Genomic DNA, 24,756 nt, shown 5'->3' on the forward strand with positions numbered 1-24,756 from the left:
ATGAATAGAGATTGCACTGAATCAAGACCACTTTGGGGTGGAGGTGGGGGGTTATTTACATTCAGGAATGTTTTGTCAAGTTTCAAATGCAGATCAGGTTTAGGCAGTTCCAAATCACTGGATAAATACCATAATCCCAGAGGACCATGAGAAAGTGATGGCCTAATATTATTGATAGACTATTAATGCCCCAGGTAATGTTCTAGGGACCTGGGTTCAAATCTCATCGTGGCAGATGGTAGAATTTGAAGTCAAGAAAAATCTGAAATTAAAGAATCTTGATGTCTATAGTTAGAAAAACACATCGAGGTTACTAATATGCTTTCAGGAAACTTCCATCTTTACCTGGTCTGGCCTACATGTGACTCCCCACCCATAGCAATGTGGTTGACTCAACTGTCTAGAAGGCAATAACTACTGGTCCAGCCAATAATACCCACATCCTGTGCAAGCTTGGAAAAAAGTCTATTCTCTCGGGGGGGGGGGGGGGGGGGGGGGGGGAAGAGAAAGAGAGCGAGAGCGAGAGCAAGAGACATGATCGGTGGTAGGTTTAACCTGAAGTTGAGAAGGTGGGACCTTCATAGTAACTTCAGCCAGTGCATGAATTGAACCCACACTGTTGGCATCACTCTGTGTCACAATCCAGCTGTCCAGCCAACTGAACTATTTAAAAAAAGGTTTTGAAGACAGGTTTTTGCTTTTGCAAAAGGTGCAGTGACAGCCAAGTGACACTATGCACTTGCTGAAGTGATATTGAGTGCACAAGTATTAAGTAAACAACATTTGGAGTCTTAGCAACAGACTATGGTTCAACTAAACAGAGCAAATGGCTACAGTTTTAAGTGTGGTTGGATGAGTAACTTGCCAGTCTATGTATTATTTTTGAAATGTCTACGGGGTGTTCATTTAAAGCCAGACATGGTGGGCTCGGAGGCCTTCGTTGTGACCCATCTTCCGTAGTTACACCAGCATCATACCCCACCTTTTCCTCCACTACATTGATGACTGTATCAGCGCCACCTCAAGCTCCCAGGAGGTGGTTAAACAGGTCATCAACTTCACTAACACCTTTCACCCAACCTCAAATTCACCTGGATCATCTCGGACACCCCCCTCCCCTTCCTGGACCTCTCCATTTCCATCTGCATCTCCGGCGACCGACTAACCACTGACATTTACTACAAACTCACCTACTCCCACAGCTACCTGGATACACCTCTTCCCACCCTGCCTCTTGTAAAAACACCATCCCTTATTCCCAATTCCTCCACCTCCTGTGTTCCCAGAATGACCAATTCCAGCATAGACTTCCTAGATGGCTTCCTTATTGAAATACCACAATTTCCCCTCCCATGTGGTCAACAATTCCCTCCAGCACATCTCCTCCATTTCCCACACCTCCGTCCTAGAACCCCACACCTCCTAATGCAACAAGGACAGAACCTCCACCGGTCTTCACCTTCCACCTTGCCAACCTCTATATACTTCACATCTTGTGCCGCAGACTGACAGACCCCACTACTAGGGATATATTTCCCTCCCCATCCCTATCAGCATTTCGGAGAGACCATTCCCTCCGTGACTCCCTTGTCAGATCAACGTGCCCTCACCACCCACACCCCACTCCCGGTACCTTCTCCCGCCAGCACAAGTAGTGCAAAACATGTGCCCACACCTCCAACTTCACCTCCGTCCAAGGCCCCAAAAGAATCCTTCCACATCTGACAGAAATTCACCTGTACTTCCACAAATGTCATCTACTGTATCCGTTGCACCCGATGTAGTCTCCTCTACACTGGGAGACAGGACACCAACTGCAGGTTGTTTCAGAGAACATCTCTGGGATACGCACAGCAGCCAACCCCACCATCCTGTGGCCAAACACTTCAACTCCCCCTCCTACTCCACCAAGTACTCGCAGGTCCTAAGCCTTCTCCACCGTCAAACCCTAACCACCCAACACCTGGAGGAAGAACACCTCATCTTCTGCCTTGGGAGCCTGCAACCACACTGGATCAAATGTGGATTTCACTGCTTTCCTCATTTCCCCTCCCCTCACTTTATCCCAGTTCCAAGCCTCCAACTCAGCACTGCCCTCTTGACCTGCCCATTGTCTTTTCCATCTATCTGCTCCAGCCTCCTCTGTGACCTATCACCTTCTCTCCTCCACCTTCATCTATCTATTGCATTCTTAGCTACCTTTCCCCAGCCACACCCTCCCCCATTTATCCCTCAGCCCCTGACCCACAAGCCTCTTTTCTGATGAAGGATTTATGCTCGAAACATTGATTCTCCTTGAGAATGTGTATAGGGTATTAGCAGGCAGGGTTATAAAAAGTTAAGTTCTGAGTTTTGTGAAACAACAGGTTCAGCTGAGCATGACTCAGATCAGATAGGAATGTCAATTAAAAATGGGGTGCTGCAGGCAAAGGTAATGGGTTAACAAGGTGGAAAAGCATTCGTTATATAGAGCCATTTAACAAGATAAGGTAGCATTCAGTATGTAATGTCAGTTAATAAAGGTGAAAAGTATTCATTATATGAAGTCAGTTATTCATTGTGTAACAGCAGGTGGCTTAATCTTTACTACTGATACTTGCTGATTGTAATGGTCACCCAATTAATATGCATTTTGCCTTATCTGGATGCTCCTCCCTGTAAAATGAATATATAGTTCATTGAGAAACTGCTAATCCAGAGAAGACCGTGAACTCATGTCTCTGTGCATATGGGTGATCATTCTCTCTCCCTCCAGGGCCTGGAATAAACATGAAAGAGGTAAAACTATACTGTCTCTCAGCGTTTTGCTTTTTGGGGATGGGGGGGGGGGTAGTGAGGACGACATCCTACTCCTCAGATGCTACGTGACCTGCTGTGCTTTTCCAACACCACACTCATCTATTAGTCACATGGGTGCTTCAAAATGCTACATCAGTGGAAGTTGTTATTGTGTGGACCACATGTACAAATGCTCCTCCAACATGCGTGGCTGAAGGTTGACAGCAGAAATGACAAGTGGAAGCATGCAAGACATTTGAGAGAGTATGCTGCAGAAGATCAGAATTGAAAGATACAATAACAGATATTGTGACAAGGAATATGGAGAACAACAGAAAACCTGCTGGGCTAAAATAGCTAAAAAATCACACTGCAAAGTGTTACAGGAAAGAATGACCACAAGGCTAGTGAGATGTTAACTCCCACACAAACAAACATTAGCTGAATAGCCAGGTGATGCAGTAGTATTAAAGATTATCTGAAATCACAATGATGTATACAACTGCCAAAATCATCATCTTCCAAGTGCATCTTCCTGCAAAGCTGAATAATTTGTACAGTTTGGTACACAGTGCAATTCAGGTCAATTACTATTGCACACAGTACATCTGCAAATGTCTCGTGGTCAACAAAAGATTTGATCATGAGAATTTCCTAAAGCAACTTGTAGCACTTTAAACTTTGCTTCTTTGCTGAATTTTGGGAGTTTTGCAGGTGGACGCTCCCCAGTGTCTTGGTCAATATTTATTCTTTAACTATCATTTATAAAACAGATCACCTGATCATGAAGCGTTTGCAGGCACTTCTTTCTGCAAACTGGTTGTTCCACGTTCCAACATTACAACAGTGAAGACACATTCAATTTACTTTATTGTGTAGCACCTTTGAAATTTATACCTGGTAAGATTTTGAGGTAATGAGGCATTAATGTATATGAAATGAACATTTAGTCTTTCATTCATTCCTTAGAAACCAAGTTTGGCCTCCACATACCTAGACTTGTAAACAAGTGAGTTGGTGGAATTTTAGGATGAAGCTTAGGGAAGGAAGAAGTCATTGGAAGGTGGGTTTTCAGAATAAGTTATTAGGCTAGCACATGAAGCTTAACCAGTTAGACATGACACTGAAGAATCTAGCTTTGTCAATTTGAGCTCAATCAAAACTCTTCTGTATGTATCCTAATTCACATCAAACCCCATTCACTCAGTATAAATACTGTACCAGAACAAATTATTGTTAAGAAACCATTCTTCTGACATTATAAGCCAAACTAGGTAAGTTCCCATAGCATGGCTTCATTTTAGATTACACAGTGTGGAAACAGGCCCTTCGGCCCAACAAATCCACACCGACCCGCTGAAGCGCAACCCACCCAGACCCATTCCCCTACATTTACCCCTTCACCTAACACTATGGGCAATTTAACATGGCCAATTCACCTGACCTGCACATTTTTGGGCTGTGGAAGGAAACCGGAGCACCCGGAGGAAACCCACGCAGACACGGGGAGAATGTGCAAGCGCCACACAGACAGTTTGTGGTAATCTCAGACAGCAATGCCACCAGTTTAATATTAGTTAAGATTAGAGTGGTGCTGGAAAAGCACAGGTCAGGCAGCATCCAAGGAGCAGGGGGGAAAAAAAAAAATTTGATGTTTCGGGCAAAAGCCCTTCATCAGGAATCAGGAAGCTCATTCCTGATGAAGGGCTTTTGCCCGAAACATCAATTTTTCCTGCTCCTCGGATGCTGCCTGACCTGCTGTGCTTTTCCAGCACCACTCTAATCTTGACTCTAACCTCCAGTATCTGAGTACCCACCCCCTGCCTACCAACATTAGTTAATTCTGATCATCCTTGAATTCACCTTTCCCCAAATACCAAACATTCCCTTCAATAGTAGACATTCCTCAGAGTAAAGAGTGAGATGTCTCAACAGAAGTTCAGGAGAAGAACGCTGTAAACAGTAATTGCTCAACCTATTATATATACACACACATCCTCTACTCCCCCAAAAACTTAATGGCCGCCATTTCCATCCTGAGGATAATACTTTCCACTTGAAACATTACTGCTCAAGACCAGTTTCACACTTGGATCAAATCCTTGTTAATTTCCAGTGCCTCTCAATCCTCCCACAATAAAAAATTCTGAACTTAGTTGCCTCGCTTGAGGGACCACCTCGCACTACAAACCCAATGTTTACAGACAACTGGGCTATGCTCTACGCAATTCCCTCCCAAAACCCTTCAGTATCACCTCTACCTTCAACCGCTTCCACAAGCCATTTACAACCAGACTTTGTCATCTGCGCTGACTTCTCTGTTATAGATGTTTGCTGATTTCTCAGCTATACGGTTTCAAGGTGCTACACAAATATCCACCACCATTTCTCCAGTTCAAACCTTTTGTCAGTGTCACTCACTAACCATTTGCTGGGGTATATGATCAGATTTCAATCTTGCCTTTCTTCCCTCCCTCCGACACCTGACTGAATTTAGAAGCACATGGGGAAGAAACACTTGTGGAGCTGCATACCATGTTCTGAATAGATTCAAAGCATATTTCAAATTCAGAAACAGACCTTCTCTCCAGGACCTATTTTATTATCAAGCTGTCAATACACATGCTAAAATTAAATCTATTTCCTATTTATTTTCAGATCCTGTTAAAATCATTCAAAAATTGATTGAAATTAATAGGAAAAAAAATTGAATATGCAGCAGGGTCCACATGCCAGATATAATGGTTTGCTACTCATTGAATAATCAGCAATTTCAAATTCTACTGCGCAACTGGATTTTTTAAAGATTTTTTTAGAATACATTACCATGTGGAAACAGGCCCTTCGGCCCAACAAGTCCACACTGACCCGCTGAAGGGCAACCCACCCATATCCTTACATTTACCTCTTACCTAACACTACGGGCAATTTAGCATGGCCAATTCACCTAACCTGCACATCTTTGGACTGTGGGAGGAAACTGGAGCACCCGGAGGAAACCCACGCAGACACGGGGAGAACGTGCAAACTCCACACAGTCAGTCGCCTGAGGCGGGAATTCAACCCGGATCTCTGGCGCTGTGAGGCAGCAGTGCTAACCACTGGGGTATTTAAAAAGTGTTATTAACAAATTTGGAATAAAAATGCTCATCTCAGTAATGGTGATATGAGACAAATGGATTTTTACAAAAATCCATCTGGTTCACTCGTGTGTCCTTGAGGGTAAGAAATCTGCTACCTTTACCCTTTCTGGCCTATGCTGTATGTTCAGATCCACACCAAGTGCTTTACTTTTAACCTGCCTGGGTTGCATGAGAAACCCCTAGACTGGCCTCAGTATAACAGTTTCAGCAAACAGCTGATTAGCAAATTCTCAGGCATTTTGTGATGCAATAAATGCAGGTTTTGCCAATGACACTTATGTTTCCGGTAGACTATTAATCCTGAAACTCAGCTAATATTCTTGAGTCCTGGGTTCAAATCCCACCAACAGAATTTGATTTCAATGTAAAACACCTGAAATTACAAATATACTGATGACCATTAAACCATTGTCAATTGTTGGAAAACCCCATCTGATTTACTAATGTCCTTCAGGAAGGAAATTTGCCATCCTCACCTAGTCTGGTCTACATGTGACTCCAGACCCATACTCTCAATTGCCCGCTGAAAAAGGCCTAGCAAGCCATTCTGTTGTACCAATCACTACAAAGATCCTTCAAGCATAAGGGACGAGCAATAAATGCTGGCTAATCAACAACGCCCAGATCCTACAAATGAATAAAACATTTAACTCAACTCTCCTAGCTGCCCTGCACTTTTGGCCTATGTGGTAACACCTGGTATTGTTCACTCTGTGCTAGAGTAGAGGCAGAGAGGGGGGAAAGTAGAGAACGGAAGTCAGCAGGTCTCCACCTTTCCTACCCAGTTACTGTTTTCTGGCTTTAATCAAAACACTACAGGTTCAGGTCAAGTGCAACAAAAGCTGGTTAACAATGGGGCTGGACAGCAGCAATGATGGACTCCTACACAGAGTCAAGCATAGAGCTGCTGGATTCCTGCTCTCACACAGACCCATGGATAGCACACTCAAATAAACAACCAGGACAGACAATATGGGTCCTGTAGACTCACCATGTGGTTAGTGAGATCTTGTTCTGAGTTGCATAAATTGGGTGGCTATCACCTGCGAACCAACAGCCAGTACCTGCTGCTTGTACATCCATAGCATGGTAGCAGGTTCATTTGACTCACTTTCACCAGGAGTTGAAGTTAACAGGAGAACTTCAGAATGAGCACATGAAAACAGTGGTCAAGCTGAGAAGAAACTGCCTTGATACATTTACTAAAAATGAAATATAGGCGCAGCACTGAAACCTCAACTTCTGCTGGACCAGAATTAAAAGTCTGCATGTAGATTTCAGCAAGCTGGAAACTTCTGCTGGTTACAAAGAAGCATTTAAACAAACTGCTGAACACCAGGTCTCCACACTGGAGCAATTACACGTATATACCTGCAACAACACTGGGAAATTCTACTGCAAATTCTCACAACAGTTTAACCTTTTACTTCTCAGGATGTGGGCAATGTGGCACAGTTACACTTATTGCCCAGCACTCACCAATTATAGAAGCTGGAGAGAGGGTAGTCTGAGAATGGTGCGTGGCAGCATTAGTTACTTAGCCTGTTCAGAAGAGCTACCAATGCATCAAATGATGTGAGGACAGCAGAGGAGGACAGACATCCCGTACCTACCTACCAGCTGGCTAGTCAGATGTATCCACTCCTCAACTTCTGGCAAGCTATTTTGTCCCCAGACCAGAGTGACAAACTGACCAGATGGGCACAGACTTTTGATAGCCTTCCAGCACTCCCACCCTTTTCCAATTACCAAGAAACCCCAAAACCTCTTTAAAGAATTGACAGCCTCTACTTACTACCAACTGCTTACCCCTTGCAGTAAAAGCCCCTTTTACTTATTTCCTACTTGTTGATATAGCAACTTCAATCCTGACTTTTCCTCCCTTGAAAATGAAATTAATGTTCAAAACACAAGTGTATATAGTATTCACAACACAAAATAAGACCATTTTAATCAATGGATCTCTCTGGTGTTCAAACTCAATAAGCATCTATTTACTTTATCATGCACAGTCAAAAAAAAAAACTCTCTTCCTTTCCCCTGGCTCATGTGCTCATCAAGCTTCCCCTTAAAAATATCTATGTTATTTGCCTCAACCACAGCAACATGGTCAGATTTCGAAGCTCCTTGGATGCTGCCTGAACTGCTGTGCTCTTCCAGCACCACTAATCTAGAACATGAATTTCAAAGTCCAGATCTGACTACAAACATATTCAATGTCAAATAAACCAGTATGTGTAACACTTTTGTCTTTTTTTAAAAAAAGGTTTAAAATTACTTGACAATGGTTCAACATTCCAGACACAGTAAAATAAATACAGTATACGGAAATATTCCCTAACAACTGAATTTATCTTTTGCATAACACCTCACCCTTGATAACGATTATTTGAAACATTCAAGCAAAGCCAGTTGTTAAAAATGAATGATGCATAATGCTGCAGCTTGCATTTAATTTCCTTAAATAATAAGACTCAAAAGCATACAAAATACATGCACAAAGATAAAGTGGAAAGCCTTAAAGGGATCGAATGTCCAAAGTTAGCTGGATATATGCAACCTTTTTTTTTTAAGAACTGTTAAAGTCACAATAATAGAATCTAAAATCGTAGTGAGTTTACAGCACAAGAGGAAATTATTCACCACACTGTCTCTACCAACTTCTTGCAAACCCTACATTTCGATTAGTACCTTTGACAACCTCAGGAAATCCCAAAACACGTTTTATTTTTCGAAATGTAGACACTATTACAATGGAGGAAACAAGGCAGTCAATTTGCAAACACCAAGTTCCAAAGAAATAACAAAGCAATAATGACCAGTTAATTTTTTAAAGAAGTGTATTATTGGTTCATGGGATGTGGGCATCTCTAGTGAGTATCTCTATTGATGCCCATCTCAAATTGCCCCAAAGATGGTGATGAGCTCCCTCCTTGAACTGCTAGTCTTTGGGATACAGGGACACCCTGCTGCTGTTTGATAGTAATTTCCAGGATTTTTACCCAGCAGTGAAGAAACAATGACAGTTTCAATTCAGGATGATGCACACTTTGGGAGGGAACTCGCATCAGGTGCTGCTCCCGTGCAAAAACTGCTCTTGACTTTCAAAACTGAGAAGTCTTGTTTGGAAGAGGCATCGTGAATTACAGCAGTGCATTTTGCTGCCACTGTGCACTGGTGGTGAAGGGAATGGGTGAACATTGGAAGGTGGTGGATACGGTGCCAGTCAAGCAGGCTGCTTTGACCTGAACGGTATTGAACTACTTGAGTGTCATTGGAGTCACTCTCAGAGTCCTAGAGTCATCGAGATGTACAGTATGGAAATAGACCCTTCGGTCCAACCCATCCACGCCGACCAGATATCCCAACTCAATCTCGTCCCACCTGCCAACACCCGGCCCATATCCCTCCAAACCCTTCCTATTCATATACCCATCCAAATGCCTCTTAAAGTTGCAATTGTACCAGCCTCCACCACATCCTCTGGCAGCTTGTTCCATATACTTATTACCCTCTGTGTGAAAAAGTTGCCCCTTAAGTCTCTTTTACATCTTTCCTCTCTCACCCTAAACCTAAGCCCTCTAGTTCTGGGCTCCCCGATCCCAGTGAAAAGACTTTGTCTATTTATCCTATCCATGCCCCTCATAAATTTTAAAACTTCTATAAGGTCACCCCTCAGCCTCTGATGCTCCAGGGTAAACAGCCCCAGCCTGTTCAGCCTCTCCCTATAGCTCAAATCCTCCAACCTTGGCAACATCCTTGTAAATCTTTTCTGAATCCTTTCAAGTTTCACAACATCTTTCCGATAGAAAGGAGACCAGAATTGCACGCAATATTCCAACAGTGGCCTAACCAATGTCCTGTACAGCTACAACATGACCTCCCAACTCCTGTACTCAATACTCTGACAAAGAAAAGAAAGCATACCAAACGCCTTCTTCACTGTCCTATCTACCTGTGACTCCACTTTCAAGGAGCTATGAACTTGAACTCCAAGGTCTCAGAGACAAATGGAGAGTATTCCATTGCACTTCTGGCTCCTGCTTTCAAGATAATAGACAGGAACTGGGGAGATTGAAGACAAGCTACTCACTGCAAAATTCCTAGCCTATGACCTGCTCTTCCTGTTACAGTATTTGTATGGTCAGTCCAGTCCACTTTCTCAACCATAGTAACTGGAGGATCTTGGTTGTTAGTATTCAGCAATTAGATTCAGTGGAGAGAGTTGTTGCTTGGCAATTGTGTGGCACAGGTTAACCTGTTCTGGAGATGTTGATCGAGGAATAAAATATATTGATGAGATTTGAGAGTGATTAAGCATGAGTTTGAGGAGTACTCGAGTTGGCACGGCTTTGTCAAGTGGAGGACATGCCTGACAAATCTGTTAGAATTCTTTGGAGGAGATAATGAGCAAGTTAGACAAAAGGAGAGCTCGTGGATATGGTGAACTTGGATTTTAAGAAGGCCGTTGACATGGTGCTACACAGGATGCTGCTAAGTAAGAGCCTCTAGTGTTCGGGGCATGGATAGAAGATTGGTTGACCAGCAGAAGGCAGAGAGTGGTTATAAAAGGATCTTTTTTTGGATGGCAGCCAGTGAATCATGGAGTTTTGCAGGGGTCAGTGCTGGGACCACAACTATTCATATTATACATTCACAATCTGGACAAAAAGAACTGAGGGCATAAAAGCAAATTACTGCGAATGCTGGAATCTGAAACCAAAAAAGAGAAATGCTGGAAAATCTCAGCAGGTCTGGCAGCATCTGTAAGGAGAGAAAAGAGCTGACGTTTCAAGTCTAACAGACATTTTGTCAAAGCTGAGGACATTATTGCTAAGTTTGCGGATGACACAAAGATAAATGGTGGGACAAGCAGTGTTGAGGGAGCAGGAAGGATGGGACAGCTGGAGAGTGGGCAAAGAAGTGGCAGATAGAATACAGCATGAGAAAGAAAGAAGTTAAGCACTGTGGTAGGAAGAATGGAGGTGTAAACTATTTTATAAATGGAGAAAGGCTTCAGAAATCTGAAGGGACTTGAGAATTCTGTTCAGGATTCTCTTAATGTTAACAGCTAGGAAGGTAAATGCAATGTTACCATTCATTTCAAGAGAGGTAGAATACAAGAGCAGAGATACACTGCTAAAGATGTGTAAGGCTCTGGTCAGGCTACATTTGGAATATTGAGAGCAGTTTTGGGGCCTGTGTCTAAGGACCTATATACTGGTGTTGGAGGGGATCTAGAGGAGGTTTGAATGACCCCATGACTGGAGGGCCTGTCATGAGGAGCAGTTGAAGACACTGCGTCTGTATTCGATGGATTTTAAAAGGATGAAGTAGGGGTTCTCATTGAAACTTACAGAATACTGACAGGCTAGATAGAGTAGACATGGAGATGTTGTTTCCACAAGCAAGTGACTATGACCTGAGGGCACAGCCTCAGAATGATGGGATAATCCTTTAGAACCCAGATGAAGAGGAATTTCTCCAACCCAGAAGATAGTGAATCTGTGGAATTCATTGTTGTGGAAGGCTGTGGAAGCCAAATAATTGAATATATTTAAGACAGAAATAGATAGGTTCTTGATTAGTAAGGGGATCAAGGGAGAAGGCGGGAGAATGGGGTTGAGAAACGTCTCAGTCATGGTCAAATGGCAGAGCAGACTCAATAGACCAAATGATACTCCTGTATCATATATAGGCCTCATATAGGCCCAGGACAACACACAGAACATGGTCTGCTCCTTATTGAAATAGGTGAAAGTGGAAGATTCCTTAACCCTAAGGGCAGACAGGGCCTTAGCGCAGCTTTTCATTGCGAGGAGAGGAGATGCACAGCCAGACATCACCACTGTATATTTGGAAAGGGATGTTGTGTTTCTGAACAATGATCATGAAGAAAAAGAACCAGCTAGAGCAGGATGGTGTGTTCAACCATTCAACCGAGGGCGACTATCCCTTCAAATGCTCAGGCTTCTCTTTTTCAACTCACTTTCCTCTTTGACATTGTTTAAAACATGCCTCTGCAAATAAGTGTTTGGTCATCTGCCTTAATATTTTCTCATGTGGACTGGTGCCTGGTTTGGCATTGTCCTGCAAAGCACCTTGGAGTATTGTATCATATTGGAAAGGGCTATATAAATACATTTTGTTGTTGTAAAATGATTAAAGCTTACTGAAGCTCGTCTCTGTTTCAAATATTGGATTATTTTTAAGATTGAAATATTCCTATTACAAGAGGGTGTTGTCTCAACTGCCACCAACTTCTGGTGACAAAGCAGGGCAAGTTCTAACAATTCTCTTGTGTAAAAGACAACTTTTCTAACCTCCTAACAGTTTGAAGAGGTGCTTTTACATCGCATGTCACTACAGTACCATGGCAAAGTAGCTAATCAGCTGCTGGGAAGGGCAAAATCAACCAGAGGACATTGCCTTTCCCTATTTACTCTTACCAGAAGATCTTAGACTTTGACAACAGAATATATTAAACATGTTTTTTGAATTCTCTGGAGGCAGCAAAAAGAAAACCCAGCACCTCAAATCTTTTCTCAACTATAGGTTCCCATGCCAGACATCATCCTTCTGGTGAATCACTCTCTGGTTTAAATGCCCTTTAAATGGATGCACAGTATTTCTTAAAAAAAAGTGCATTAGACTATAATTTAAAAAAAGATTTCCATGTACTAAACCTCATTCTAAATTACGAAAAGATTAACATCTCAAGCATATCTGTGAACAACCTAATGATTGAATTGTTCCTCATCAACATTTTCACACTTCACTGAAAGCACAATTACAAAGAGGCTGCTCTTTAACTTGCATTGCCATGTTCTGAAAGTAGCACAAGTTTGATGCAGCCTTTGAACTGAACCTGCTGTCTCCATCTTCCAAGGCAAAGATAGCATGATGGAACACCAAAAGCAGCTATATACTGGTGTAGTCTTGCCATCAAGTCACATTTTTCCCTCCCATATGAAGTATGCTTGCTTGCATATTGTAGCTCATGTATTTTTGACAGCTTGAATCTCTCATATGCAGCAATTTAAAAAAAATCCGTGTGCCAAGTGGGTTGGATTCAAGTAGCCCATACTCAGTCCTTTGGATACAGTGAGGTCAAGAAATATTGCTGAGAATCTCAATGTGAGCCCAATTGATTTTCTCACTTGGAAGTCCAATGTTCTTAAAGGAAAACTCAAAAAGGTTAAGGAAATAGCTCACTGTAATAACCTGAAAACTATTTTTGCCTGATGTATGCAAACTATTTACTACCTGATAATTACTACAGTATTTCAAAAGCGTTTTACCTGGGGCCATGTAGAAAATAACCCATGAATATAATCGCACAAACAAAAACCAAGAAATTTGACGCTATCAGTCTCATTCCTTTTGAAAGGTGTCTTGGCTCAAACTATTTGCAGATTCACCGAAGGAATCAGTCTTAAAAACCCATCAATTGATGTGGTTTCGTTACAATTCTAATCTGAATGCTGTTATTTTTCAGAAATGCAGGAGTGTTGCAAGTTCATGTAACCTTGCAAAAGTAAAGTATTCCTTCAATCATTCATTGCCTACCAACTCCCTAAATAAACCCTCACTGGTTCACGGGATACTGCAAAGCAAAGGCTTCACACCTTTCCTTTTAAAAAAAAAAGTTAGGTATAAATGGATCTCCAACTAAAGGGGATGGGACGGAGTCAACATTTGACTACAACTGCCAGCCTTATTTCTAAGCTGCTGTCAAAAAAAGACATTTAATTACAGAAGCGCCTCTGGGCCAATTTTAATTTTCCTCCTTCTTGGTTCAGATCCAGTTGATGAAAACAACAACTTGTTTTAAAACAGACAGGTGATAGCTGCTTATATATTAGGCTGAGGCTGCAATGGTACAACCACAAAGCCCTCTTTCTCCAGTGGCAACATCAATTATTTACTGGGATTGGAGTGATGCATTTGTTTTTTTATGGTCTACATCCCTGAACAAAGCCACCTAACGTTAGCGAGAGCTGTAATGCTCAAGTCCAGCAGCACTTGTAATAACTTCAAGGCATTTTTGCAGTCATAGACAAAGCATTGCACTGGAGAAGAAAGCTGTCGGTGCTCAATATTCTTGAATCTGATCACGTCTGCCTTTTGAATGTTGTTAACACAATCCTGGTCCAACTTGAACCATAATCAGTGGACTTTACATTGCATTTAACAACTTGATTGTTGCACAGGAAACTTATACAAATATCTAGTGAAATATTAAGACTGTTCAATGCTGACAAAAAAAAAGGATGCACTGTGCATTTAGATGGACTAAAAACATACCACAAAATGCAAAAAATCATCGTCATACAAGGCATCACCTTTAACTCTCCAAGTTTTGCTACCTCATCTGCCTAGAGTGATGGCATTTCTGCCCTTTTGCAGCAGCCCAACTTGGCCAATTTTGTACCCTGTTCCCACCATTGTACCAAAGAGAATCATCATAATAAAGAGGCAAACTGCACAGAGTAATTTGTATGTCTATTACCTGTGCTTCTCAGGATTAAATCCTGGACATATTTGGAGAAAGACAAGCGAAAATTTTGTGCGCGTTTTACCTTAATAAATAAGTTGTTAGTTATCTAAAATGCCACATGAGAAAGCACGCAGCTTGCAAACTGGAGAGAAAAAAAAATAAACTCCCAAAACAGTGCTGCTGGAGAAGAAGGAAAAAAAATCCTGCAAAGTTATCTTGATTTTAATTATTGCACCACTGACGGCTGCCTTCTTTTTATTAGACCCTAAAGTTTGTAATTTCCACCTTAAACCTCTCCACTCCACCATCTTGCTGTCCTCCTTTCAGTCTTTCCTGAGAACTCACCTTTTTGACCAAGCTTTAGATCACCTGACCCAATATCTCCTTGTATAACTCGCTGTTATATTTGATTTTATATTTTCCTGTGAAGCACCTTGGGAACCTAGATTTATACAATACCTTCAATGTAATAGAAGTTATTGTAACGTAAATCCATATTTATGCCATTTTAAACTGGAAAATGTATTTTTACATTTCTATCCAATTAAGGTAACCCATGACCAGCCAAACAGTGCTATACAGTAAAGTAATATTAAATGTAAATAAAACCCATAATGACAAGAAATTAAGTAACAGAGTTCACCACATTCTATATAATGGACTGCTTTAGAAGATTCAATGGAGTCTGGCAGCGTCCCAGGAAGCGTGGAGCAACAGCAACATGAAACTGAACCACACAGATGTCCTCCTTACTGAAGGAAGTATATTCTTGCCTTGGAGACATTGCGCTGAGGGTTTCTAAGACTGATTCCCGGAATAAAAGAATTCGCCTGCAAGAAGTTATCAAGCCTAAAATTTAAAGGCTACCAGGCAATCTCACTGAAACATGATTTTTTTTTTTAAATGCAGATGCACAGATTCGCTAGCTGTGGAGTCTAGAACTAGGGGCCAGAGTCTCAGAATGAGGGATTCATCATTTAGGACTGAAATGAGAAGAACTCTCTTTATTCATAAAACTTCAGGATATTTTATCCGAGATCGCTGAAGATGGTCAATCATGGAGTATACTTAAGGAGACCAGAGCTGTATATTTCAGTGTTAAAAGGGGTTTAATGGATATTGGGATTGTGTGGGAGCGTACAGTCAAAACTATAGATCAGCCATGATCTTATTGAATGGTTCAAAGGACATTTGTTAAAAAATATATTTGATGAGGCAGTTGCGAGTCTGCCTTTCACTGCCTAACCCCAACAGGAGCAGCAGCAAAGGTGTAGTATAAACGCCCAAACCAAAACACCTCAAGCAGCATATTGCAAATCTTGAACACTCACTGCATGAAAAACATTATTCTTTTAATCACCCTTGGGTTTTTTTTTGGTGAACTGCTTTAAATAAAAGTCCTCTGGTTTTTGACCCTTCTGTCAATAGGAACTGTCTACTTCAATTGAACTCCTCACAATTTTAAACACTTGGATTAACTCTTCTCTCAAAAGGTTCTCTAAGGAAATCTTTAACTACTCCAATCTAACCACAGAAGACCCTCATCCTGGGAACTTAATCTCTTCTGTACTAAAGCCTTCACACCTCATCAAGCTCATTCTTCTCTCTAAATCCCCTCCAACATTCTCCCCTCCTCTACTCAAGGCAGTGACGCACGCCGAGGTATGGTCCCATAATTCTTGAAGGAAACCATTAATTACGGGTAATCAGAGACAGGAGTATCAACCGAGTCAGACATTTCAATCAGAGGCACTTTTGCACAGAATCACTGGATTACAACCCTGACAGACAGCCCAATATGATTCTACCCAACTTGTCTAGCCTGACCCCCAGAGATTCTATTTCATTCTCACCCACAAGATGCACTGCAGTAATTCACCACAAATCCTTAGACAGCACCTTCCAAACCTTCGTCACTTCCATTTGGAAAGACACAGGCAGCAGATACATAGGAACACCACCCTCTGCAAGTTCCGCTCAAAAGCTACTCACTAACATGACTTGGAATTATATTGCTATTCCTTCAATGGCACTGGATAAAAAGCCTGAAATTCTCTCTTAAGGGATTGTGGGTTTACTAACAGCACATAAACTGTAGTGTTTCAAAGCAGCAGCTCACTACCACCATCTCAAGGGCAACTAGGGATGGGCAATAAATCACAGTCAGTGAGCCCTGGCCAGTGATGTCCATGACTAAATAAAATATAAACAGGTAGGTCTCCTACATACGAACACCCATTCAACACACCTTAGCTTTTAGCTCCTTCAACTAGAATAAACTAGCAATTTGGTAAAAACAATGACTGCAAATGTTGGAAACCAGATTCTGGATTAATGGTGCTGGAAAAGCACAGCAGTTGAGGCAGCATCCGAGGAGCAGTAAAATTGAATTTTCGGGCAAAAGCCCTTCATCGAACCGTCGATTTTACTGCTCCTCGGATGCTGCCTCAACTGCTGTGCTTTTCCAGCACCATTAATCCAGAATCTGGTTTCCAACATTTGCAGTCATTGTTTTTACCAAACTGCAGTTTGCCATCTCTATCAAATCCTACACCATTCAACTGCAGTAATCAATGGCCAGTCTAACTTGTTGGAGAGCACAGTAAAATTAAAACTTTCCCAGAAATTAAATACATTTGTCCACTTTAGAATGTTGCTAACATGAAGCAACACAAGGTAGGTACAGTCAAATTAAACAATTGGTCAGGCACATTATTTCCTCATTCAGGACATTGTCCTGTTATAAGCCAGGGAAAAAAAAAACTAATATGAGGTAGATGGTTCCAATTTAGGTATAAATTCAACACCAGATGTGCACAGATTTGAGACAGGCAATGCTTGCAAACTGAATCTATTGAGGTCCCACCCAAGTGACATCTAGTGGATCCGTTTTCAAAGAAAGTCATAAAAAGTATGTCAGGCACCGATTAAGTGTAAGTATAGGAATAAAATTGTTAAACAAAGAAAAATGTTATGCCATATGGTGACGAGATGCTGTTTGGGTGCAAGCTACCTTTAGAAGTTTAATTATTCCCACTTACTAGGATTTTCATTTGAGCAGTAAAATAATGGAGCTGGGATGATTCACAGCTAGGGGATATCAGTGGATCATATCCTGTTACTAATAGGAGAAGAGATGTCTTTTTGATATTACAGGAAATGATAAATAATCTCAATTATGTTCCGGGATCAAATGTTAAAGCAAGGTTCCATCTGCTCTTTCTTGGATGGATCTTAAAAATCCAACACTATTCTGAAGAGTCAGGGAGCTCTTGAAAGGGCACTAACATGCATTCCTCAATCAATATCACAAAAGCAGATTACCTTTGTCATTTATCTCATTGCTGTTCATGGGAATACAACTGCATACAATCCAGCTGTTGTTCCTACATGACAGAAGTGACCAAACTTCAGAAGTAATTCATTATCTGTAAAGCACACTGAGATACACAGAAATCAAGACAGGCTTAACAGCAACACAAATCATTCTTTTCGTTCAAGTGCCTCAAATCCTCATCTGCTCTCCTCTCCTGAATGAGCAGACAGTATTTAACCAAAGCCATCTCGCTTTCAAGTTTCTGCTACGTCAGGAAACATAGGCAAGCTTTTTAGCAAAGGAGCTGTTACCTGGAGATACATTTTTTAATCTGTTTGATCATGGGATGTGAATGAAATTGGCAAAACCAGCAATGCTGTCCACCACTAAGTGCCTTTGTATCAAGTGGCTTACTGAATGATCTGAGAGAGTAGTTAAGTTACCCACATTGCTATGTGTCTGGGGTCACATGCAGATCAGATAGAGATAGCAGGTTCCCTTCCCTAAAGCACTTTAAATGAATCAGGTGGGTTTTGAAGACAATTGACAGTTCCATGGTCATGAGATTAGTTTTCATTTCCATCAATCCTATTTAGATTCTGCAAGTTATCATAATGGGATCCAAACCAGTTTCCTCAGAACCTGGGTTGCATGATAACTTGTCACGTGAGGTTACTACTGCACCACCAGCTCTTCAGTAGAGTATTTGTAAGCATTATGGAAGTAACTGGATATATCTTTGATAAAAATGATTAGCCTCCCATGTGTATCATCCCAAGAGATAAAAACTTGGCACATTGTCTACTATCAATGGTTGTCACGGCTAATTCAGTAAAATTTAGTCAGATTCATCAGTGCTGATCTTAAAGAAAAACCTGATACACACTGTGGTGGTGGACTAAAATAAATCTAATGTCTCTCAGGATGCTTCACATAAAATAACTTACTTTTGAACCACTGCTGATGTTGACACAGTACTAATAGTGAAACACATTAAAAAAAAAATTGGTTTCCCCCTTCTGCCCCAACACTTAGCTGCTCAAATTCACACACAAGACTCCCGTAAACAAGCTTCAGAAACCTTGGACATATTGACAGTATTCCACTGCACTTCCTTCCCCATTAAATTAATGAAACAATAAATCATTGGATGACAACAGTAGATTTCTTCATGTTAGGAAATCTTCCAACTTGTCACGAGGCAGTGGGTTCAATTCCAAATCCAATATTTGGATGCAGTACATTTTTTTCTGCAGCCCCTTTTGAATTGCAAAAAGAAAAAGAATACATATACACTACTAAGCTCCAGGCCTTAACGGAATCTGCATATTCCTGAGTGGGACGTATTCAACGTAGAGACACCTGAAGTCAGTTTGCATCTGTGCAAATGTTAACCTAAAGGCCTACTAATTTAGTGATCAGTTAGCAGAGGTTCAAAGCCAATGGTCAAACAACACGACTGGGGCAATGGTCATTCCCTGTAAAATGTTATCAACAAAAGTAAAGTGGCACTTCATTGCTTACTGGGATACGTGGACTGGAAGTCAATTTGATTTAAATGAAACATCTGCATTTTACTGTTCTTTTCAGGAGGAGCCCAAGTGAGCAATGCTGTTGCTTACAGAATTCTATAGCTATTACAAGTATCAGATAGCGATGCAGAGGGATGCGTATGCCACAGGTTCAACTCCCACCCCAGCTGCAGTCACTATGAAGGCTCCACTCTCCCACCGGAGACTTGGCGGCTCTCAAGTTCACTTCATCACCAGCCACCTCTCTCTCTAATGAGGGGGCAGCCTATGGTCCTCTGTTGGCCTTCACAATCACGTGGCCCATCCTACCACTGCTAACTCTTGAAAAGAGGTATCCAAGTAGACCCACTCCTCCATTCTTTCCCAACAGCATCCTAATTTCTCACTCTCCATTCAAGTACAGGATTTCATTTGAGTATAATGACTAAATCTGTTTCAAAGACCCTTTCAGAAGTATACAGTCAAAAGTAATCGCTCCATATAGCTAGCAAGCAGGGTGCAATAAAATGAATGATTGCCACTGCCATTTTAAAAAGAAAATGGAAAGTGAGGGAATTTCGCATTCTGCGTGAGATTACAAAAGTTTACTGGGGAGTGTGGCCTATTTGGTTTATGCTCAGGTGCTTAAAGAGGTCAGCTTGCAAATTCTATTTTGGAACTGGGGTATGAGAGATAGAGTAATTTTGTGGAGCTGTCAGCATGGCGGGGGGGGGAGAAGAGTTGTTTGGAATTATCTAGCAATATTTTATTTTCTTCTGCCATTTTTTTCCTTTTTATAAAAAAGGATTTGTTCAGCCATTGGAAATATAAACAGGAAACAAGTAGCAGACCTGTTGGCATCTAAACACATAAAAGGATAGGTTAGTGGACGCACCTACTATGTTTCCTCAGGAATAGTTGCCTTAGAGGGGGTTACAGCACAGATTAACTACAATGATACCAGGGCTTAAAGGATTACTTTATGAGGACAAGTTGCATTCACTTGACATGATCCTTTTGAAGTTAGAACTGTGCTTCCCAAACTTTTTCCCCACTGTGACTCCATTTCGAGGTGAGATCTGGGAGACCTATGGCCTGTTAGAGGAGGAGAACAATCCTGTTGCATCTTGATTAGAGCTCTGCCACAGTTGTTATTTTCTCTGAAGTTGTGACACCAAATTTGGGAGGTCCTCGGTTAGAAGCTTGGATTGTGCGAGTGTGCAGTGGTGTGTAGTATTGATCCAATTGGGTGTTTAATGTGACACTGGGATTTGCTTGGGCGGGGGGGGGGGGGGCGGAAATGGGATAAAGGAAGTGGGAGATGATTTTAAAGATTTTATTTACCTGGGAGTGAAATTCTGAAGCATTTTCCACATGGAGAATATTGGAAATCCAAAATCTGTGAACTTTTCAAGACTAATCTCAATAGGTTTTTGAGAGATGAGCCTAACAAGAGATATGGAATAGAAACAGGTCAATGGAATAGTGTACAGATGCGCCAAGGCCAGATTGAACCTGCTCCATCATTCATCAGGCTGATAGGAAAAGGAGCTAGCCAATGTTCCGAACATCCAAAATACTAGCCATTATTTTCGCCAGCTGCAAATGTACCAAGCATTGCCAGTATGCATCAATTCTAATTCACTCTTATGTTTAGTTCAGAGTAGCACAGTCTAGCAAAAGGAAAGATATCTGGTTTTAACTGACAAAACTGCCTGCTGTTCCCCCCAAAAAATAATTATTTGGACATCACTCCTACAAAAAAATTTGCCACTTTCAAACAAAAAAAAATTACACTGGTTGTAAATACGAATGTCAGTTTGCAGTTCATATCAGGTGTAGTATTTATTGAAAATATGTTCATTAATGATACCCAATGATACACAAAGTGCCAGCAGTTTAATTTCAGAAGCATGCTTTTGTAAAGTTAGATTCACAGAAAAAGGTAGTTAATTCGAAAAGAAATGTAAATGGCAAATTAGCTGGGTTACTCCCTTTCCTTGCAATGCTTATTAATAAACAGTAACAAACAACAGCAGGAAAGGTATGTTGCTTAGAGAAACACAACAGCAAGCACAGGTAGTATAAAAATCTTAAAATGCTGTTCTCTCTGTTACTCTTAAATCTGTTGCACTGATCCAAAAACTGAACAGAGTTGCAAATAGATGAACTTGCCAATATTCACAAACACATACGTACACTCCTACTTTAATTTAATATTTGCGGAAATGTTTTAAAACCAGTCAGCTTTTAGTGATGCCTCACACTGCAACAATCTTATTTTAAAGCACACAGCAATCAAAATGAGATGATAACTTTCAAACATTTTAAAAATTTTCTGGATTTGACTTTTAGAAAAGCTTTCAATTATTTTGTTGTCGGTGTGTCTTTTGCAGGGGAATGACAACAAAGTAACTTTAATGGGTTTTCCCACAAGACATGTTACAGTAGATGAAACTCAGAGCGGAGCAGAAGTCAATACTCCATGTAGCAATTCACTGAATTATTCAATCAAAAACGCAGAACAAATTTCTGACTGTGCACAGTCTTATACAAGGTGCATCTTATCCCAAGAGTATGGATTAAAAAAAAACATCTGAAGTGAAAATTCCAATTTGATTTTTTTTAAAATGGCACATGTTCAGGATTTATTATTAAAATCTTGTTTTATTTATGAATTGATTGATTGATTGATTGCGCCTGTAGCACTGCACACAGGACAACCTAACACATCATGTCGTAGAAAGAGCCAATTAGTGATCCTTCAATAAATAGTCATCTCTTGATTCAGAGTTCCAAAGTATAAAGTTTAACTTTTATTGCAAATTATTCAGCCTCTAAAAAGTGTGCTCAACCTCATAATTTTACAAATTTAACAAGAGTTTCAAAATTTTTCCCCAGGAGAAAGTCATCTAACGTACACTCAGTTATGATATACAGAGTGAAAAAAAGAAGCTTGGTTACACATCCTTATGGAGATCGAAGCAATGAAAAGTGATTTGTGAGAACTGAAACAATATTTGGATATAGGGTTGAAATGGTGCTTTCATCCTAATCCTTTACATTGAAACAAAAACCAATCATCTCTTACTGAAGTTTACATTTAATGAGATAGCAATAAAACTTGGGTTTGCAATTAAATATTTTTCACATTAGATACAAATCATTAAGTGCTACGTTTTAGTTTTAACAAGCACATACAAATGTTTATTTCCCCAAGTCTCATAGAAAAATTAATTTTAAAAAGGCATCCTCAGAAAATTCTTATTTTCAACAGCTATTCTCCAAGTTTGCACCATTCTACAGTAACCTAAAGTTCTGAATTCCTCTCACAGCTATAAATGCTGATTTTGCAGTATTGAATATTGATATTTATGGTCACACATTTCTGCAACTAAAAATATATTTTTTAAAAAGCATAGCAACACTGACCCAGACAATATGAAAGAGTAGTTGAAGGACGATTTACTGTTGTTACTTCTGTGGGAAATTAAATCTTACTATTGAAACTATATTAGTTTCATGTCCCACAAGGTTAAAGAGGCACCCATATTAGTGAGATACTTTGGCCAAAGATCTGATTAAGCGAGTAATCTGTATCAAGGTATTATACACAAGCTGCCCTTTAGCCAAGAAACCAGGGTTAAACTGACTTGAGAGATAATTGAATTTAATAATTTTACCTTCTGAGTGGCATTGTCTATTCCCCTAGCGATGTAATGTGTGCGCTACAGAAGACAACTCAAAAGCGGCGGGCGGGCGGGGGAAGGGAGGTGGAGCAGGAAAACGGGACAAGATTTCTCCGAATTGAGCAATTTATATACATCCTTAAAAAAAAGGAACAATGTAAGCATTCGATTGCAATGTTCTGTATAGAGAATGTTTCGTTTTATACTTAAAACCACCGCTGCCATTCGGAGATTAAAAAAAATTCCAGTGTACTTAACGTTAAAAAAACGTACATTTTTTAAAAAATCTGTATCGGCAGATTGGAAACAGGCAATGGAAAACATACGAAGCAAGAAAAGTTTATACTTGAAGCTTTTTCTGATCAATACTTGCTTTGGACGATGGCGCTCACTCCAGCTCCAGCAAATTGTCCGTCATAGATTTCAATTAAAAAACACATTGTTTCAGTCAGAAAATGAATAATCTCCAAATTTTCAACTGCATTTGATCGATTTTCAATCATGCAGAGAAAAAAAGGGGGGAAGAAGTGGAATGGAATGTCTCTCGGTCGGTGGGGAGGGAACGGGGTAAATGAAAGGGGGGGGGGGTGAGGGGAAAATGCTCTTCCGTTCAACAACAGGGTTAGCAAAGAAACCGAGGACACGATGACCACAGCTTGCCAAGCTGGTATTACTGGCTTCAGGAGTAGGCACAACACAAGAGATAGGATCCTGCACTTTTACTGACACCAATTCACAGAACGGAGCAAACCTTCAGCCGCCCTAAAGCCGACACCCCGACCCCGCCGCAAGCAGAAAGGAGCAGACCGGACCAGAGAGAGAGTGAGAAGCAAAGTTGGAAAGGATACCTTGAGACATCCGCCAGGTTTTCAGTGTACCACACCAGGTCTCATCTCACAGTCTTTCCACCGCCATCTTGCTAGCTAGTGACGTTGGTATCTCACCCCTGACCCAATATTTGAATAGAAGCCAAGAGCAAAAAAAAAGAGGGAGAAGGAGAAACACACACATAGGAGGTTGGAGGCAGGAAGAGAGGAGACGGAGAGAGAAACGTCTGTGCCAGTTGGACAACATGAGACGCTGACACCCTGATCTGCAAATGTTGCAACTTTCCTCAATTGATCAACATTGTTACGGCTTAGAAATATTGCTACTTAGTATCAAATTTGGGGTTGTTTATTGTTACTTTGTATTCCCGGGGACTGAGGACTGAAACAACATTGAAATTATAAATGTATAGGCTTCCTTCCCCACCCCCCATCACACCACACCACACTCTTATTAATTTTATTCAGTTCTACTCATGGAAGAACTTCACTTCCCAAGGGCAAGGCAGCTGCAATGTACCATTCATGCCATGACCTGCATATTTCTTTTGCGTTTAGCAATCCTGTGCCACAGGCTGTTTGGAACAAAAAGTGTTCTGGCGTTCTTACATACATGTACAAATTTTACAATGCCCTTTAAAAAAAATCAAATAAGTAGAGGCATTGCAAGGTTGACCCTCCTGTTTAATTTGCTAAAAGGTTGTTATATACACCAGCAACGCTGAAAAGGGGGGGGGGGGGTGCAGGGGTAATTGTGCAGAAAGGCTATTGAAGTGCTTACGGTAACAAACAAAAGATAAGCTCACAGATGTTCCCATCGGAAATGAAATCATTGAATCCCCCCCAACCCTTGCAAACCCGCCCATAAGTCGCTTGGATTGGTTGTTTGGGCGCTATGAGTATCTCCGGCTCATATGTATGGTTACAGCCACTATCTGTTACACATCGTCAGCAGTAATCTCACACCGTATTTGGGATAAGTCATTCACCCT

General features: G+C 41.0%; 1 protein-coding gene across 3 annotated transcripts in view; it reads right to left on the bottom strand.

Moving 5' to 3' along the window:
- The window catches only part of hic2 (hypermethylated in cancer 2), an 80,502-nt gene extending 56,572 nt beyond the window's left edge, over positions 1–23,930 (bottom strand). Inside the window, exons 1-2 of one of the 3 annotated variants that reach the window (XM_043715362.2) lie at positions 23,786–23,930; positions 20,593–20,694 (exon numbers count right to left, since the gene is read on the bottom strand). In XM_043715362.2, coding sequence (XP_043571297.1) covers positions 20,593–20,624 — 32 coding nt within the window. In that variant the 5' untranslated portion in view covers positions 20,625–20,694; positions 23,786–23,930. Of the gene's footprint in view, positions 1–17,745; positions 17,770–20,592; positions 20,695–23,785 lie in introns of those variants that run through there. The other 2 variants (XM_043715365.2, XM_087999898.1) reach the window with 2 other exon arrangements.
- Positions 23,931–24,756: the final 826 nt, after the last annotated feature.

Source organism: Chiloscyllium plagiosum, unplaced genomic scaffold, assembly GCF_037043375.1.
Source record: "Chiloscyllium plagiosum isolate Xiang-an unplaced genomic scaffold, Cpla_swu_hap1 HiC_scaffold_24, whole genome shotgun sequence".
NCBI classification, from domain to species: domain Eukaryota; kingdom Metazoa; phylum Chordata; class Chondrichthyes; order Orectolobiformes; family Hemiscylliidae; genus Chiloscyllium; species Chiloscyllium plagiosum.